This window comes from Gossypium hirsutum, chromosome A13, assembly GCF_007990345.1.
Source record: "Gossypium hirsutum isolate 1008001.06 chromosome A13, Gossypium_hirsutum_v2.1, whole genome shotgun sequence".
Lineage (NCBI taxonomy): Eukaryota > Viridiplantae > Streptophyta > Magnoliopsida > Malvales > Malvaceae > Gossypium > Gossypium hirsutum.
This window is the reverse complement of record NC_053436.1, coordinates 15,321,061-15,340,961: the sequence shown is the minus strand read 5'-3', so window position 1 is coordinate 15,340,961 and position 19,901 is coordinate 15,321,061. Positions and strand designations below refer to the sequence as shown.

At 29.2% G+C, this 19,901-nt stretch overlaps 1 protein-coding gene across 2 annotated transcripts; it reads left to right on the top strand.

Moving 5' to 3' along the window:
- Window positions 1-11,302: 11,302 nt before the first annotated feature.
- LOC107893992 (uncharacterized) lies at window positions 11,303-14,537 on the top strand. Of its 2 annotated transcripts, none has more exons than XM_016819155.2 (7): window positions 11,303-11,516; window positions 12,280-12,383; window positions 12,519-12,581; window positions 12,782-12,829; window positions 12,964-13,017; window positions 14,085-14,142; window positions 14,226-14,537. In XM_016819155.2, exons 2-7 carry the CDS (start codon window positions 12,318-12,320, stop codon window positions 14,267-14,269), a joined length of 333 nt encoding a protein of 110 aa, XP_016674644.1. In that variant the 5' UTR covers window positions 11,303-11,516; window positions 12,280-12,317; the 3' UTR covers window positions 14,270-14,537. The 2 variants fall into 2 exon arrangements, with proteins under 2 accessions (XP_016674644.1, XP_016674641.2); XM_016819152.2 differs by having other exon boundaries at window positions 11,413-11,992.
- The last annotated feature ends 5,364 nt before the right edge of the window (window positions 14,538-19,901 follow it).

Here is a 19,901-nt window from a genome sequence, read left to right as displayed (position 1 = left end):
CATGTTGGCCATATTGAGTACATGTCATGAGTAGACCTTTCCTACTCAAGTGGCTAGGCTTCAATTTCTTTGGTTCATCTTTGGTCATCCTCCTATTCTTTTTGGGTTTTCTAGGCATCTTCCTTTCAATAGAAGGTAGCATTGGCTTAATACCAGTTTTTGCCCAATCATGTGGCCCATTTATAGGTTGTATTGGAAATCAGTAAGCTTTCTTATAGGTTTTAATATGATAACATTCATGTAGATAGTCATCTGGTTGGAGCTCTAGGTGATACAATGGTAGCACATGTATGGGCATATAGGATCCCACTAATTTTCCAACTTCTACAATTACATATCATTTGACTTAGGTCTACTGTATATTGATAACTTCCTTTCCTTATTTCATATCTTCACCATTCCATATCAATTGCCACTATACGCAGTCCTTCTTGTTGGTATCGAACTTAGCTTTCACCAATGGACCATAATTTTGCTTTCATCCATTACATAACTTCATTTTTCATACTATACTAGTCATTATCTTGGTCCTAATATCCTCAAGCATTTTGATAATACTTTTGAACCTAGCTTCTACAATGCTTGAATTAAATGATTCACACAGATAGATTATTAGAAAAATATAGTTAATTATACTTAACAGAATAAAAGGACAAGACCAAGCCTAAATTAGATAATTCACTGACTTTTTGTTGGTCACTGATAATTGTGTACCTATACCAATCTTTCAAGCCCAAATAAGTTAATAGAAGACTGATAAACCAGGCCCATGAAGTAGTGCACTCCACTTCAACCACAACACATGCAATAAGGAACATCTGGTTGTTTGCATCCCTTCCAACAACTGTGAGAAATTCACTCTTAAATGGGTCTTTTAGGAATCAACCATCTAGCCCAATGAGTGGCCTACACCCCGGTTTCCAACCTTTCTTTAGTGCATCAAAGCATACATAAAACCTCTTAAAATGAGGAGAGGAGTCTACTTTCACCCTTTAAACAACCATTTTATTGTGCTGCCTAGCGTCTTTAACCTTAACTCATGAGTATAGTCCCATAACTGACCAAATTCCTCCTTATGATTCCTAACCATTTTCTCCTTCACTATTTTCTTAGCTTTATAACAACAATCAATGCTTACATTTACATGAACCTCTAAAACACATATTCTTTTAATTTCCCTCAGTTTCATCTTAGGGTGATCCTTGATAGTTGCTTCAAAATGTTGGGAAATCATAGCAGTAGTCCATTTTGTTCTTAAAACTAACCAAACAATGGTGCTTCTCTTGAAAATTTATAATTTGCATGCATTTGGCAATAAGACTATAGCTAGCCAAAATTCTCCATGGATAGTTAGGGGAAGCAATGCACCTTACAACAACCCTTTTCAGTTCATTCTTAAGAAACTTTAGTTGTCTTCTACATTATTTGGAGTAGTTTCGAGTTGTACTCTTAAACTATTTGCTATCCTTAAAAAAACATTCCCAAACTAAATTTTAATGAATCAAACCGATCATTGTATAAGGGAAACTTGCTTCTCCTCCTCTCACCATCTTTATGTTTTTCATCTTTATCGGATCCATCCAAGTTGCCATGTTTATTTAAGTCTTATACCTCAGTCTCATTCCCGTCTTCCTCTTCTCCATTAACTGCAGTAACAATATTGTCCACTCCATCTGATGTTGCAAAATCGACAGCATTTTCATCACTAACAGATGATCCAAAACCACTAACATTTTCTTCTCCAACAGTTGATACTAAACTAATTTGCCCATCACTTTCCCCACCACTATACTTATCTGCTTCAGCTTGTACACCTTCTACATCATCCTCCATATCAGCTTGTACCCTTTCTATATCACCTTTCCCATTAGCTTCTACCCCTTCAACATGATCTTCCCCTATAGCTTGTACCCCATCTACAACTCCATCCCTATCTAAATCTACCCCTTCAACATCACCCTCCCTAACAGCTTGTACCCCTTCTACAACGTCATCCCCATCTAAATCTACCCTTTCAACATCACCCTCCCTATCAGCTTCTACTCCTTTAACATCACTTTCCCCAGCAGTCAATAATAACATATCATCTACAATTATAGGATTATCCACCTCATGTTCAGCATATAGGTGAATCTCCTTAAACTTGACCCAAAAGTCTAACATAGCTATTGTGGAAGTGTTATCATAAATCACTTTTAGATTATTTTGTAACCCTACTGTACCAGGCTCATGAAAATATACTAACATGGTAGTGTGAAACCCTAACCTAATTTTTACTATTTTACATAATTCAAAATAATATATTGTGTCTAGGTCCTCTTTAAGCCTAATCACTTCCCCACCTACATATCCAATATATGGATCCTTTACAAAATGCCCACCCATGTGCAAAATAAGGTAATATTCCTTATCCCACGATATCTGCAAGCATAAACAAATAATTTATTCAACAAAACCAGCAAAAAAAAATTCAAAACAACATAGGGACCATTTCTTTGAATACAACAACAAACACTAAGACATTACTAAAAGTAAACAACAGAACATAGTAGGCATCCACCATTTTCGATATTTAAACATATTTTTAAAGCTTCTTGCTTGGAATTATTACTTTTTTATTTAGTTCGGTACCTACATCTTATACCCACAATCGCATAAAATATTGACAATACTAACAAATTTCAACCACCACTGCTATTAAAAAACCCATTTTTGTGGCAATTGAAACTACAACAGACAACAACCTTAGATTGTCATCATTAACCCTTCGATTTTGGGTATCTACACTATACCAAATTAAAAATAAAACAAAAACCATAACATTTTCCCAAAAAACCCAATCAGAAATTACCTACCTCTTGATTTGGGTTACGAAGTGTAATATCCCTAAATCGGGTTTAGTAGTTTCAAGTATATTTTTCAGGTTTCGAGTGTTGAACTAGGAATTTATGGGGTCTTTAGTAATTCTAATTTAATTTAGGAGGTTGATTTTATCTAAAATCGATTAAACAATAATCTGGAAAAATAAAAATATTTTTGAAAAATTAATTTTAAAGTAATTAAATAATTATTAGTGAAAATAATTAATTTGGGTCGAAAAAGAATTTTAAAATAATTTTTATTCAGGGTTAATTTGAGTTAAATTTAAATATTAATTAAATTAGATTTAACTGTAAAATAAGGGAAATTTTGGAGTACTTATTTGGAAAATAAACCTTAAAATTCAGAATTTTGAAGGGAATGGATTAAATGGTAAAACAAGAGAAATGTAAGAATGGCCGTTAGGGAAATTTCCCAATTTTTAAATTCTAGTGGATTGTTTCAATTTTAAACAAAAAGCATCTATCCTACTTTTCACACCATTTACCTCATGTTAGATAGCTATAAAATTCGTTTTCTTTGCATGATTTTAAATATATATCATCAAAGAATAGATTCAATTAATTTTCTTCTCAAAATACTCTTTCAATTCACCCAAAATTATTCTCAGAATTAGCCAAAAATATTTTGAAATTTCTCAAGCTTCTTAAATTAAGATTTCCAATCAACGAATTTAGAGCGAATCAAAGGTAATCTTCAATCCAAAACTTTTTTTTATGAAGATTAAAAATATTTTTACATAATTTGAGAGTCAATTAAGGGATTCTTTATCAATGTCATCTTCTTCCAAGAACACATGGTCCTTTAATGGTGGATCATAAATTTTGAGAGGAAATCCACAAATCAATGGATGTTCCAACTCAAAATGGATCTATTAAAAGATTTTTGGTCTTATTTATCATGATTAAACATGATTTGTGAGGTAATTTGAAGAAATCTGAATTTCATCATCTTCATGAATCGATTTTTTAGATTTTTGTAAAATTGATTTAAATGTGAAATTGATGCTTAGTTTATGTGTATTTGGTTTAGTATTGATGTTTGGAAGTGATTAGGAGGGCTAGAGAGATCGATTTTGTGAGGAATCGAGTTTTCGACTTGATGTTACAAATCCAATAAGGTATCTTTGTGAAATGATTTTGATTAGCATACTTAATTAAAGTTCGTGTTTAATATAGCCTTGGAAATGTGGTAATGTCTACTTTACCTCTGTTGAAGTTCTGAATCTTGAAGAGGACCAAGATAACCAAAATTGAAGCTTGGAATTGCCTAGTTGGTCACTTGTTGTGATAGAATAAAATTGTGTGGTGAGTGTTTCTAAAGGCGATTTGGTAAATTGACCCTCAATTATGTTTTATTAGTACCCTAATTAATGATTAAAATTAATTAAATATGTATCACCAAAAAAAATTAATTATGGATAAATGGTTGATTTTGCAATATTGGTATTAATTGTGCAAAAGTTGAATTTATATTGAAAAAATGGCAAGTGATTTTTTGGGTGGTGTTATGCTATTTAATTAGATTAATTTTAAGGATTATTTTAAGCATGTGTACTAAAATTTTTTATCATGATATATTCGTATTACAATTGGTAACTGAATATGGGAAATTGATGAATGAATTGCTTGATTTAGTTGGATGTTAAATAGCTATGTTACAAGTTATACATAATCATTTTATCACATTAAATCGAGCACAATAATGACTGATTTATATGCTATGTTTGTTTGAATATATTGGAAACATGCATGGTGGATCCATTAGATATAGTTGGCATGCCATAGGATTTATGGGTACTCACATGTATTTGTGACATTGTGAGCATATGGCTCTAGGTTGACTGATTTGTTTGGAGTAGATAAGGGAGTGTTGAGCATGAGTCTCCATTCAATGGGTTATTTGAGGCGCTATAAAGGAGCATGTGCTTCGGCCCGCTCAACTCGGTGAATTGTATTTGATATTTGTGGGAGTTTGAAGATCTGTTTATCTGATGTATGATCACCCGGTTAAGCCATAAGAAGTGTATGGCAATATATTTTTGTGTGATTGTTACTATATCAATTGATGATTGAAAGCCATGAATAATTGATTTTTGGTATTGAAAATACTTATGGAAATTAAATCAACATGTTTAATTATTTTGGCTGACAATTGGTGAATGATTGGGTGTGAATTAAGCATAAATTGGATGTTAATTTACTTGTTATTTTTATTAACATTCACTGAGCTTTTTAAAGCTCACACCCTCACAATTCGTGCAGATAATTGACGTGCTTGAGGAGCTAAGGAGTCGAGCAAGAGAGTTCCAAGAGATTTAGACTTGGCAGGGATTTTATTGCACATTTTAGAGACTGTAATCAAGCATTGTGGAACTCCCGGGAATTAGTTGATTTCGGTTGTAATTGGACTTTGGACATTATTTTGGATGGTTTTATAATAATTTTGAGGCATGTTTGAGTTTAATTATTGAATGACTTAGGGTGTATTGTTGCTTGATAACACGGTGATTGGTAACACAGTGTGTGAAGCATGAAATTTATACTAACAATTGTTTAATTAAAACTTTCATGGAGTGGTTTACTAGTGACTAAGGTACGCCACTTGTTTGATTTATTTGGTGTTTGATGTGCATGAAATTAATTTCTTAATTCTATTTAATTGAGGCTTAATTGATGTCAATAAATTCAATTGAAGTTGTGTGTATATGTATGTTAGTTAATAGTAGTTAAATCGAGTTAAATTGGCCATTTAATTATGTAAAATCGAGTTTTAAAATGAGTTTTTCGCAAAAATAGGTGTAGTGGTTTCCACACGAGCATGTGAGGGGTTGAACACGGGCATGCAGATAAGTGACACGGGTGTGTGGAAACTGGAGCTATAACACGCGACCATGTGGGATTTCCACATGGGTGTGTGTGACCTGCCAAAAAGTTTTTCACGACACGAACATGGGCATTTGATGACACATGGTCTAGGGGACACGACCGTGTGGATTTTTGGGGTTTTGAATTTTTTTCTTTTTAAATTGGTATTTTAATTTGTTTATATTACAATTTAGTTTTGAAAATTGATTAATCTAATTAGAGCCCTAGATGATGATGGGTAGAATTCGATAGAAACACACTTAATTTGTAACTTGGAATAGGTCCTGATAGTTTGTATTTGTTACAAATTAGTCCATAATAATGAAACTTGAATTAGACATAGCAAACGAACTCAATTTAAGATGAAATTTTTAGGCTTGCATAATTTTGACTAAAAGAAGGTCAGTAAACATTTAGATCTAAAATCAGGTTAGTTTTACCATATGTGGTAAAATGATGAAAATGTCCTTAGGTTAAATTACATAGGAAAAATTTAAAATTGGCTCATAATCTGCTTTCGCGTTAGTAGATAACTAATATTTAGATAAGATTGAGGTGTTATAAGGTCGGGGTGTGTCTTGGGTGGTCGTTAGCCGGAGAGTCACTTAGGTGGCTACTATAACGCTTCAAATTTGGGTTGGTCCGTCCCAGTCAGTTTTGGTGTGTCACACAGAGTCTGCCCTAATCGTATCAATCTTTGGCTCCCCCTCTTTCCCCTAAGATTTCTTTTTCAATCAAACTTTTTTGCTTTCGCAGGTTTCTTGAGGATTGGGGATTATTGAAGCTTATTTTATCGTAACAATTTTAGGGATTCAATGACGATTTGTGAATTACAATTTGTAGGGATTTCACGATCTAAGGTTTTCAAAATTTAGGAATTTCAGTTTTTTTGGGACTATTTGGTTTTTTTTCGGATTATTTATTTCTTTTTATTTATTATATTTAATTCTTTTTTTTACACATCATCCTTCAACCTGGTAGGCCACATAGACAACTATGTTAACTGGCACTTGACTAACAGTCAACTGACATTTTCCGTTAAAATGGGTTGATTTGTGAAAAAATATTTATGTTGATGGCCTCAATAAATAAAAAACGATCAAGGGCACAAAACCAGAAACTCCTAAACGTTGAAGGTAGTTTATGCAACTACACCCAAAAAAAAAAGGAAATGCAACCTTAAAAGAAATGGGAAACGGGAAACCATGTATCAATCTCTAAGACCTTAAGGCTTTCAAATTATATGCAATCAAGTCATATTTTAATTGAAAAGTTAACGATCTTAACTATTTGGACTAATTAATAACATTATAAAAATTTAGAGACCAAGTTATATTAGAAATTAAAGTATAGAGATTAAATCTAAAATTTAAGCAGATGGACAACAACATAAACACTACTTTAATATATAAGTATATAAATATAGATATTTACGTATTCTATAATCAAATTTAAATAAATTATAAGCTAGGTGAGTACTGGAGGTGTGCATGGGCCGGGCGGAGCCAAGCTAAACTAAAAATTTAGACCCGTTTGCTAGGCTTGGGTCTGGACCGAAAATGGGCCTAAAATTTTGCCCAAGCCCGACCCGGATAAAAATGTTAAAACCCAGGCTTGACCTGCCCACCCATATTAATTTTTATATTATTTTTATATAATTTTAAAATATATATAATACATCAAAAATACTAAAAATATCAAAATAAATATTTCCCAACAAATTGAAAATAAATTTTTAAAAATATGTATACTTAAATAACACTAACATAGATGCAACTTAACAAGCAAATGCCTCTAAAATAATAACAAAATTAATAAATGTCTTTAAAATAATAACAAAATTAACAACAAAATAAGATTTATACAATATCCAATCAATAACAACAAATAGTAGCAGCATAATAGTAAAATTGTAGCAAAATAGGGAGAAAACAATAAGAAAATAATATTTTAAAAAATAGATTTTTTTGTCCTTTAGTGAATTCGGGCTGAGCCCGGGCCAAAAATGCCTTACCCGAGGCCCATCATGTTTCTTAAATGGGCTTTATTTTTTTGTCCAATCTCATTTTTTGAGCCTATATTTTTGCCCAAACCCTCTCACATTTCGGGCAGGGCCAGGTGGCCTGACCCATGAGCAGGTCTAGTGAGTACCCTAATATTAAGATTTAAATCTTAAATCTATATATCAATTTATTTTAAAAATAATTATATCAACTAATTAGTTAAATTATTAATATGCATTTTGTTTATTTTATATAGAATTATTTTTGGGTTGGATCGGATTAAGTTTAGGTTAGGCCTTTATATGAGATTAATATTATACCTAATTATCCGAGCTCGGTTTAACTCAAAATATAGGTTTTAAATTTTATTTAATTCTATCCATATTTATAAATAGTTAACTTGTTTGTATACATACATGTGAGTAAAAATTAGACAAACCTTAGCCTATATCTTAAATGAGGCAAACCAAGTTTAGACTTTTTCTTTTAATATTAGAGCTCGAGCTCAATCCAAATTTTAAATATAATTACTCGACCTTTATGGAAACTTATTTTCAAGTTTAATATTTTCATTAAAACTCTTCAAAATTTCAGCTTGATTTTTGAATTTGAACAAATGGTCAGGAGATAGATAAATTTATATAATATCATTCGTTTGATTTGTGCATTATGTTAGGTTAAATTTTGTTATTAGTTCATGTATTATGTGTATGTCATGAATTTAGTTCATATGTTTTAATTTAGTCATTTTAATCTTTGTACTATTTGAATTTTAAATTTCAATCTTGATTAGATGATGGATGTTAAATTTATTAAATTAAGTCCTATTATTTGCAAACTATTATGTCGCAAATATTATCACATATTTAATACTATGTTAGCTTGTTATTCCACATAATACTCACACACAAAAAATGCTAGTTAATGACTTTAACAATTGTCATTTGTCTCGAGACTAAAATTTCAAAAAAAAATTTACAGGAATTAAGAATGATCAAAATAAAAAGTATTGACCAAATCTATTGCGTAAACAAGATTAACAACATAATTTAACTAAACAATTAACTATTACTATTTAGTTCTAACTAAAATTTTAAAATTTAAAAAATATAAAAACTAAAATACATCAATTTAAAAAATATATAAACTAAACTTAACCACAATAATAAAATTTAAACTTAAAAGTAAAAGCAAACGCGGTTTCAAAATTAAAAGTACAGCAATAAAGTTGTACTAAATAAATATTTTAATAAATTAAACTGCTAACATGAGTAAAACAATTGCTTTTATAAAAAAACTTTTAAAATTATCTGAATTTAATTCATCAAAATTAAGACGTATCCTTACGATTAAACAATTTCATGTAGTCTCTTGTTTATAGGTGAAGTTAGGTTTAAGTATGATATTAATATAATTTATCTTTGTTCGAGTTTAATTTAATTTATATAATGAGTTTAAATTTTTTTCTAAATCCGTTTATATTTGTAAATAGTTAACTCAAGTTCATTTTAGGTTTATTCATATATTTTTTTAATTTTTTAAAAAATATTTATATTATTTTAATTTAATATTTAATAATTATTTTTAAAAAAATATTATTATTAATAGGAACCATGAACAATAATAATATAAAGACATGACACTTAGTATAAACTAATTAACAAATGTTATGTTTGCAGAATAATCTCGAAAAAAGATAAAGATAAAATGACAGTAACTGCAATACTGGAATAATTTAGAAACAAACAAGAGATTTATCAATTTGATCACATCGTTGAAATTTACATCCTAACATTGTCATCATCAAATCAAACTGATGGTGAACATCAACCAAAAAAAAAAAACTAAAAGACCCACTGCATCAGTTATACACAAAGGGTTAAATATCAGATAGCATATCCTCCTCATTATTTTGGATCTATCATCATTACTATAATCTATCACAATAAAAGTCTTTTGAGAACGGTTTCTAATAGATCTGGAGACACCCTTATATTGGCAAATATCATATATTCGGTATAACATGACTAAAAATTAAAAACTAAAAATAAAATCATATCTGCTTTCAAAGAAAACAAATTAGACAAAATAAAATCATGAAACTGTAGACAAAACTACAATAATGTGAATTGAAATTAAAAATAAAATAAAATTACGAAAAATAATGATGAAGAAACCGCAGCTAACAACCAGCTTGAAGGTCGATAGTAACAAAAGAAATATTTAATTTGAAAAAGTTGGACATTCAGGATTTTTTTATGAAAAGAGGAGAGGGTTTTTAAATTTTAATATCTAATAATTTTATGTACTTTTTCATTTATTAAAATTTTTTATAAGCATCTTACCATATTTTTAGAGTAAATCATATCAATACTCACCTATTATGGATTTTTTTTTATTTTGTTCATCCAATTATGAAAAATTACAAAATTGTTATCCAACTATTAGTATTTTTTTTTGTTATCCAACTATGAAAAGTTACTCAACTATTTAATTTTGTCTTTTGTGGTTACTCAACTATATTGGTTTTTTTTGTTTGTGTTTTCATTTTTACATTAATCTGCTTGTGACCACAAAAGACAAAATTGACTAGTTGGGTGACTATTTTGTAATATTTCATAGTTGAATGACAAAAAAAAAATATTAATAATTGGATGACAAAAAAAAACCATAGTTAGGTGACCTCTTCTATAGTTTACCCTTTTTAAAATAGTTATGTTATGGTATTATATAGGGTAAACTACACCTAAGATCACTAAATTATTAGTAAGCTTATATTGTGGTCACTCAACTTTAAAAAGTTATAAAATGGTCACTAGACTACTCAAAAGTTTTCATTTAAGTCACTGGGCTATTAAATTCATTGTTATATGACATTCTTTGCTTGCACCACCTGCACTAATCAAAAGCTCTTTTTCCTTTTCTCTTATATAGTTCAGTTTTTTTTAATAAAATAACTTTGAACATCACGAATTTGTGAACCAAAATCCAAATAATTTTTTTTCTTCAAAACCCGACATTAATCGTCATATTAACTTTGATCTAAGGTATGTTCTACTTGTTGATAGGTATTGATCTACCGTACCAATTGTCGAATCACCACTTAGAGCTCGCTAGTCGAATTTTTTATTTTTAAAAGAAACTTAACTGTCTAATGACTCACATAAAAACTTTCGAATAGTTTAGTGACTTGAATGAAATTTTTGAATACTTCAATGATCATTTTGTAACTTTTTAAAGTTAAGTGACCAAAATATATATTAACTAATAGTTTAGTGATCTTGGGTGTAGTTTACCCTATTATACATTACTATAGTTTTAGTTTTTATGTGTTATAAATTATATAGTATATTACGAACGTAAAAAATAGCTCGAACTTCGTCGGGCTCAAGTCTTAATATTTTTAAATGGGTTTATTTTTTTCCCAAACCTATTGTTTAAATTAATAATTTTATTCAAGCGCTCCTAAATTTCCCGCTTAGGCTTTCGGATACACATATCTAGTTGCAAGACATTTAATTACTCCATAAAAACATAAATTATTTGTACATATAAAAGGGGGTAATTTGAAACAAATAGATAAATATTGGTGGCAAAATTAAAAAGAATCTAAAATATTCATGTATTATCATAAATAGGTTAAAATAAAACAACTCCACCGAAAATTTCAACAGTCCTTTTATATTTGTATTTTTTTTTCAAACGCCATTTTTCAAATCTTTTCCTTTGAATTTCCGATCCCTTCAGAGTGCTGAAAAATATTCAGGTACTTCGGTATTTTTCAATTTCGCATTTTATTTCCTCCGATCTTTGAATTTAGTTCCAATTTATCGTCATTTATTTGCTGAATTAACTTGTAAAATAATTTTTAGCACCTAGGGTTTTGTTTTTTTATGTAGGGTTGTTTTTAATTTTAGTTGGAGAATATATTGTGGTTTGATTGCCTGTTAGGTTTTGATATTCATAGGGTTTTTAATTCGAATTTCTAGCTTAAGTAAGGACCTCATTTCTTCTGCCTCAAATTAATTAAATTTAATGGTTAGTATTTGTAAAATTTAATGTAATGTAAGTTTTTCACTGTTGATTTTTGGCATGTTATTAATTGCAAAATATTTGGTATTTGGGGGTTTTTCATTGTTACTGCAATTATATAATTGGTTTTGATGCAGAACATATATGCTTCAGCAAGTCAATATTTATGGATGGGATACTTGTATTTTAAGCCTGGAAAGTCATTAATAGGTTGAATAAATACTGCTTATAATTTTTGTTCAATTTTTTTCTTGAATTTTGGTTAACTCCTTTAGTAATTATTTGGGGCTTGTTATGTTACGAATTGGTACTGAGTAGATATGGATATTCTCTGAGAATTTTTTTTACTTGCATCAAAGCCTTTTTTATGATGTTTGCCTCGTCTTTACAAAGATTTTGTATTTTGTTTTCTACCTAGTTTTTTTTCGTGCTGCCTAATTTGTCGAACTTCTAGCATTAGTGAAGTTTTTATGCAAATTTTTTGTGTGCTATCATAGGTGCTATTGGCTGGGGTTTACAAGGAGCTACGTCAGGCATGGAGGATGCCAAAGAGCAAATCGTACAGGAGTCCAAAAATTCCAAGCCACCATCTCAAGATGAGGTTGTGTTCTTATCTTGGTTCATTGTGGAATATTTGATTGGTTAAAGATCTTAGCTATGTACAGGATTAAAATTTCATTCTCAGGAGTTCTATAGTTGCTTTTGATTTACTTATTTCATTTTATGTATATTTTAGGAGGCAGCTATAAAGAAAAAATATGGAGGGATTATTCCCAAGAAACCACCACTAATCTCTAAGGTAAACTCTTGGAAAATTGAAAAGTTTTGGGTTCCTGGATCATGCTTTCTTTTTTGGGGTATATTACAAATTGGGGGAGGGGATGCCAACAACAAGGGTTGAACCTTGATCATTGGGGTGCCAACAAGAGCCTTAACCACTACTTCCTTATGCTGTTGGCTCGTGCTGTTTCTCATCTAACTTTTTCATTTTGATCTCAGGACCATGAACGTGCCTACTTCGATTCTGCTGATTGGGCACTTGGAAAGGTATTTTAATGATTCCCTCCACCCTGCTGCAAATCCTTTCTTTTTTATGTCTTTTTATTTTAGCATGGCAATGGTAATGACTCCAGATTAACCTGAAGTTTTCAATATCTTTTAATGCTTTTCGATGCTAACAGCAAGGTGTTGAGAAGCCCAAAGGACCACTTGAAGCCCTCCGTCCCAAATTACAGGTATTAATTCTATGCTTGTAAAAAAATATTTAATATAATATTCCCTCGTGTAATCAAATTTGACTTCTTGAACTAGATACTTTGGTCCAGATCTCATGGAAAAAACATGGCAAGAATTTTTTATATAGTTATGCAGTTTAAGAATTGTAGTAAACTTCTCTGATTAGGGAGATAAACCCAGTAGCTACTTCTTTGCTAATGCTGCAAGATGGGTCTGTTCGATGAAAGCTTAAATCAGTTTGGTACATTTTTGTAGGATTCTCTAGTCAGCCAAAAGTTAAAATCAATTCATTGTTCTTTAATAAGACTTTAATTTTGTCACATATAGGCCTAGTTGTTTCAGAAATAGTAAACAAGCTTTACTAGAACTTTTACATGTATGGAGGAGCAAAAGGGTTTGCAATATGTAGACCCTCTAAGACCTTTAACTACTGGAGCAAAGTGCTTTCTTTTATTGGTTCTGCATGTGCTAGGTCTTTCCACGTTATGTTAAACTGAATCACTGGCAATTGTGTCATTTGGATTTTTGGATTATTTGCTTTATGATTTAATATTTATGATGATGTAAGAAATTTTGTAACCTAGCATTTGCATTAACATGACCTAAATTTTTACGTTCAGCCAATACCTTTATTATGTCCTTTATTTGGTACTGGATTGACACGAGGATATTGGTTGTTTCTTCTGCATAATTAATTTGGCTCGTATGTCATGCTGAGCATCTGTCTGGTGATTTTTTCCTGGAGCAAATTTATGATTTCTTATACAAGATATATCCAGAGCCATGTTGTAATGATGATTTTTACGCAGTTCATGTTTGCAATTTCAATCCTTCACTTTTAGGAAAGAGAAAAATGAAAGGATTTGAGGATGATATATTGGTTGTAGACTTGTAGGTTACTTTTTCTTCCTGTTCTTTTTATTCCTGATACATGTTTTGGAAGTATAGCAGTGATAAATCGTATTAGTTCTTCTATCCTATATCCTTGTTCTGCGAGTTATTCTCTTTTCACACAATTTGTATAGTCCTCTTACAATGCTAATGATTATTTTTTCTCTTTTTTCAGCCAACACAACAACAAACACGATACAGGAAATCTCCTTGTGCCCCAGCAGATGGTGCAGGTATTTATGCCTAGTTATTGACATAGCAAACTCCTAGGGACATGGCGCTTAATCAAAATTCTATCGATCATGGCATTATGTAGGTGGAGGGAGTGCTCAACCAGAGGGTGGGACTGCCGACGAATGAGAAACTACCCTTAATTGTCTGATCTTGTGAGGACTATTGTTTGTTACTCTAATATCCAGATAGGTAATGAATAATTTTAAACTGTTTCCATGAATAAAAACTTGATGAAAGATGTTTTAATTTTAGTTAAGTTCGACAAGTTACAACATTTATGCAGCTTGAGAATTGTGGGAACTTAAAATGTCTATTGTTCCAATGTTTTTTTTTTTTTTAATCTAATGTGGAACATTATTCTTCGTGATATGAGAATCTTCCCCTTTTATTCTCACAGTATGCTCCTATGTTAGGTTTTTTGCTTCTTTGTTCTATGGAAAGTGAAACAGTCATTTCACATTTACATGGCATTTTAAAGGGTACATACACTTTTTTGCTTTGTTTCCTTTCCATTATATATTCTAAATTAACCCAGTAGCTTGTATTATGCAAAAGGTTTATGGTAATCTACCTGGCTTTGGTGCCACTTTGTGCAAGTTTTGTCTGTTTTTCCAAAGCAATTGATTTGTTTTTAGGCTAAACCCTCAAATATGAATCTTTTTTAAAGTTAATAAATAAGGATTTTTCTTGTATTTCAAGTTCCAAAATTATGTTTTAATTTTCCAATAACATATGATTCGGTTATACGTCAACATTCATTTAATTTTGTACTACTAATTGGAGTGAATGGGGTGAAGTGTTGTTTGAGCACATTTGAAAAAGCTTGGTGTTTATGTGAGCATCTATTGAAAAGTTTTTCCTTAATCTGAACATTTGGCTTTATTTTTAATATCACAAGGCATATTCCCTTTTTACATGTATTTTTCTCTCCATATGCCAGCATGAGCATACATACATACATATAAACATATTTATTTGGATACAGGGGCGTAGCCAGGGGGCTGGCATGGGCCCGGCCCCCCTAAAATGGAAAATTTTATTTTAGGCCTTTGAAATTTTTTAAAAATTTTAAATTAGTAAAAGTAAAATTGCACTTTGTCTCTCCTAAAATTATAAAAATTTAATTTAATCTTTTATAAATTATAAAAATATAAACTATAAAAAATTAATATTTTATCCGGCCCCTCTGGCTTCGTCCCTGTTTGGATATGAAAGAAGTTTCATATTTTAATTTGATATTATTTATTAATATTTTATGCTTTAGTTCAAATATTGAGTACTGTTCAAAAATTGTGTTAATAGGTTGAATTGAATTTCTTTTCAGAATAAAAAAAGGACGAGTTCAGTTCAATTTGGATTCTTTTTGGATTTTTTAAATCGTTCATAATTTGGTATGATTATCCGTTTTTCTTATTAATTTTTTATATTTATTTTGAAATTTTGCTTTTATGCTGTTAAAATATTCTTCGATAAAGTTTCAAAATTTATATATATATATTTCAAATAAAACAATCAGTAACATTTATATGGCGCCTTTTAAAAAAATATTTTTATATAAAACTTTTTAACTTATTTTTATTATTTTATTTATAAAATATTTATTTTTACATCTGAAAGATTGAATAAAATACTTGTAATTTTTAACTTATATTTCATAAACGATTTAAACATTCAAATTCAAATTAATTTATTTTTAATTTCTTGAATTTTTTTTCTCATCGGTTGAGTTTATTTATTTTTTAATTTAGAGAAAATATAAGGACGGTTGATTCGGTGAATGCGCACGTAAATGCAAAGCATGTATATATATCTTAGAATATAATACATTTATAAATTACACTTTTTAATAAAGTAATTAAAAAAATAAAATTAATATAAAAATAAATGATGCTTTTGTCCTAAATTCAATTATCATTGAATGCCCATTTTATAATTGTTATTTAAAAAGATGAAAACATTCTCAAAACTTTGTAAAATGTAAAACAATGATATTTTAAGTTGATATTGAGTTACCAAATCAATTAAGTGTTCAATATATAAATAGAAATCTTATCACATGTATATGCTTGTGAATATGTATGTTTAAAAATGATATACGATAAATAATAAAAAAATATAATTAAGAGTTAATTAATAGTAATTAATGAATTACGTACGATATTAAAATTTAAAAAAAAAAAGAGATCAAATTGTGAATAAAAACAAAATTTAAACATAATAGCACACAAATTAAGACGACTAAATGACTACAATTATTTATCATTATTTTATCATCAATCTTGAGTTTGTGTTAATTTAATTTGTGATACTATCTTAACTAACAATATTATTAATACACACAAATATATAAAAATGTACAGAACAAATATATCTAATATATCTATTAAAGTTACGTATAAAAACAAAAAAAATTATCTTTAGTTCAAATCTTATTATAAGTAATTTTTTTATGAAAATATAAAAATACAAACTCTCACATAATCATATAATCATATAACTTGGCAAATAAAATTATTATCTTTTTTTGGTCATTTTTGCGACATAATTAATAGTTGACACAAACTCAATAAATAACTTAAATAATCGAATAGATAGATATATATGAGGGTTAAGTTTTAAAAATTATAATAACTTATTATATATACATTATATCAAATTTATATAAAAATGTAAAAAATAAAATCACTTATACTAATATGGTTTTTAGAAGTATAGATATGTGAAAATTTACTACATACATTGCTAGTTGAATTTGAATTCAAAAACTCAAACGAGTAAGGTTAATTCGATGAAAGGTATAAAATAATACAAAATTATTTAAAAGAAGAAAGAGAGATCAATAGCATTTGAACCTGTTTGTGGAAAAAAGACACTGTTGTTTCAAATACTAACCCTATATACATAAATGTGTGTGTTTCCATTGATAGAAGTAACTGCAAGTAAAAAGAGATTAGGTGACAATCCATTTCAGCCAAAACTTGTGAATTAAAATCTTTAGTGAAGCTCCAACTCAGTTCAACTGAAAATATAAAAACCCTAAAGTACCATGGCTGACAGTTCTCCAAGATGAAAAAGCTGTATGCAAAATCATCCAAGCAAAGCAATTCTTGGGGCCACCAACAGAAAAGAACACAAACAGGAGTTGCCGGATGTCCAAGATGACGGGACTGTTACTGTACCCCAAGGAAGAAACCCCATTGCTTTGCTCCAATCAATGTTCTGAGCTATTATAAATATATGCTTATGCTTCCAATGGCAATGTAAAGCTCAGATGAAGCTAAGTAATGTGCATATTTCAAGCATGGACTTCCCTATGCATTTTGTTTAGTTGATTGAATGCTTACGGCATGAGAAATAAGCTGATCTCATGAACCAAAAAAAACACTTATCGATGTTTCGATTGCGGACTGTATCATCCAGTCAAGAAGATGATTATTTAACTCAAAGTTGAGTTGCATCCATTATCGTCCTGCATTGAAGTAGACAAGCCTTGATCAAAGAGGGGGATAAAAGAAAGCATTGAACTGAACGAACAGATTCATGATGTGTCAAATATATCAATCACATTCAAAACAATAACAAGTAGATATAATCCAAAAAAAATGGGAGAATGAACATATCATAACAAATACTAAGCCAGGAGATCCAATAGGCCGAAAGAGACTATATGACCAGACTTAGTCAACATACTTTCCTTCACCAAACTATATAATCAGGAGTTATTTTAGAATTATAGAATCCATAAGCTCAATCAATTTCCTTTTGTGATCAAAGCAATGAGAAAACAATAAGGCTTTGGTAGCAACAATGAGAGGGTGTATACTGTTGAAATCATTTTCAAATCAAGTTTTGGAAAATGAGAATCGATTTTAAAAACGAAAACAGGAGTCACCACCAATCTTTTTAGGTGTGATTGGATCACCTTTAAAATATTTTGTTTTAAAATCATTAGTTTTGGTCCACAAAATAAAAGAATGGGTTCGGGAGTCGGTTACGTACGAGGAAGGATTAGCACCCTCGTAACGCCCAAAAATTGGTACCTAATTGATTATCAAATGTCTTTAATGTCGAAAATTTAAAAAATTTTAAGATGTAATCCTCTTTACTTTGATTTTGAAAATTTGGGTTCACTCGTATCAACATATTGACACTAAGTTAGCCCCCTTTTTGAAATCCCTATCTCAAAACGACAAAATGCCACATCCAAGAAGTTAGGACACAACGCTTTAAAATTCTAAGACAGTTGCTCGTATTTTGAAAACCTTAAAAAAAATTAGAAGGGTACTTGACTATTCGAACTCAACGAGAAAAGTTGCAACCCAATAAGTTAGGGCACTACTTTTTCGAAGCTTCCAAACACCTAGCATTGCCTTTTTATTTTTGAAAACTTTGAAGTCTCATTTTCAAAACTGATGCATGAAGGAGCACATCAACATAATAAAACATAACATACAAGATAACATATTATAGAAATAGGTAAATAAAAGCATAATAACAATAACATAAATGTCATACATTAATTAATATATATATAAGAAATATAAAATATGGCAAATTTTAAAAAAGTAAAATATACATACAAAAAAACAACATATATTAAAGAAGAATAGATAAAACATATAAACATGTAATTCAACATATATTTAAACATATTAATAAACGAGAAAATGATGCATAATGTATGATTGTATAAAAACAAAACAAGACAAACAAATACAATAATATATAAAAATAAAAATAATAATAATATAGTAACATATGTTATCAAGCAATCAACACTTTATAAAATCATGAAAATAGCATTTAATACATGGACAATTTATAATATAAAAATATAAAAAGGTTTAATAAAATAAAGTGAGTAATTTGGATATATGTGTATATAATTAAAATACAATTTAGAAATGGGTGATAATAATATATTATAGATAAACTTTAATTTTAAGATAAAATAATAAAAAAATATGATATTGTATTATATCAAATAATATAAACATTTAATAATACATAAAAATATAATATTTAATAGTGAATTTTAAAATAGATAATATATGATAGTATATAAAAATAATAATAAATGAAATAATTTATAATATATAATATAAAAATGTAAGTTTTTAAAATAATGTATAATATAAATAAATAAATATATAAGATATATAAGTTAAAATATAATATATAATAATAATTTACAAATTTTGAAAATATAAATAATATAATAAATAATATATATAATAAATTAAAAATAAGTTTAAAAGTATATAAAAAAGGGGTGAAATTAAAAAAAAAGTTGAAAAATTAAGATAGACGAAGAATAAAATAAGAACAAACCAGAGAGAGTAAGAACGCAAGAGGGAGAGAAATTTGAGTGAATGCTCTCAAGAATTCTTATTGCTTCCCAAAACTCTAGTGTCTTTACAATGAAGGGAGATGCCTCTATTTATAGTTGAGCCTCTCCAAATTCAACGGTACAGATCAATTACATCAACGGTTAAGATTAAAGGATATCTACAAATTAAATCTCCAAGATTACAAAATCATATCTTCTAAGATTGTATATCATATCTAAGATTGCAATCATATCTAAGATTGTATCATATCAAAGATTGCAATCATATCTAATATTGTATCATATCTAAGATTACATATCATTGAAGATTATATTTTCAGATGAGTCAAGCTTGTAGATAGACCTTAAATCTTTTCAAGTAATGGGCCATTCCGATCAGGCCAAATTATATTTATAATTCTAGACTGA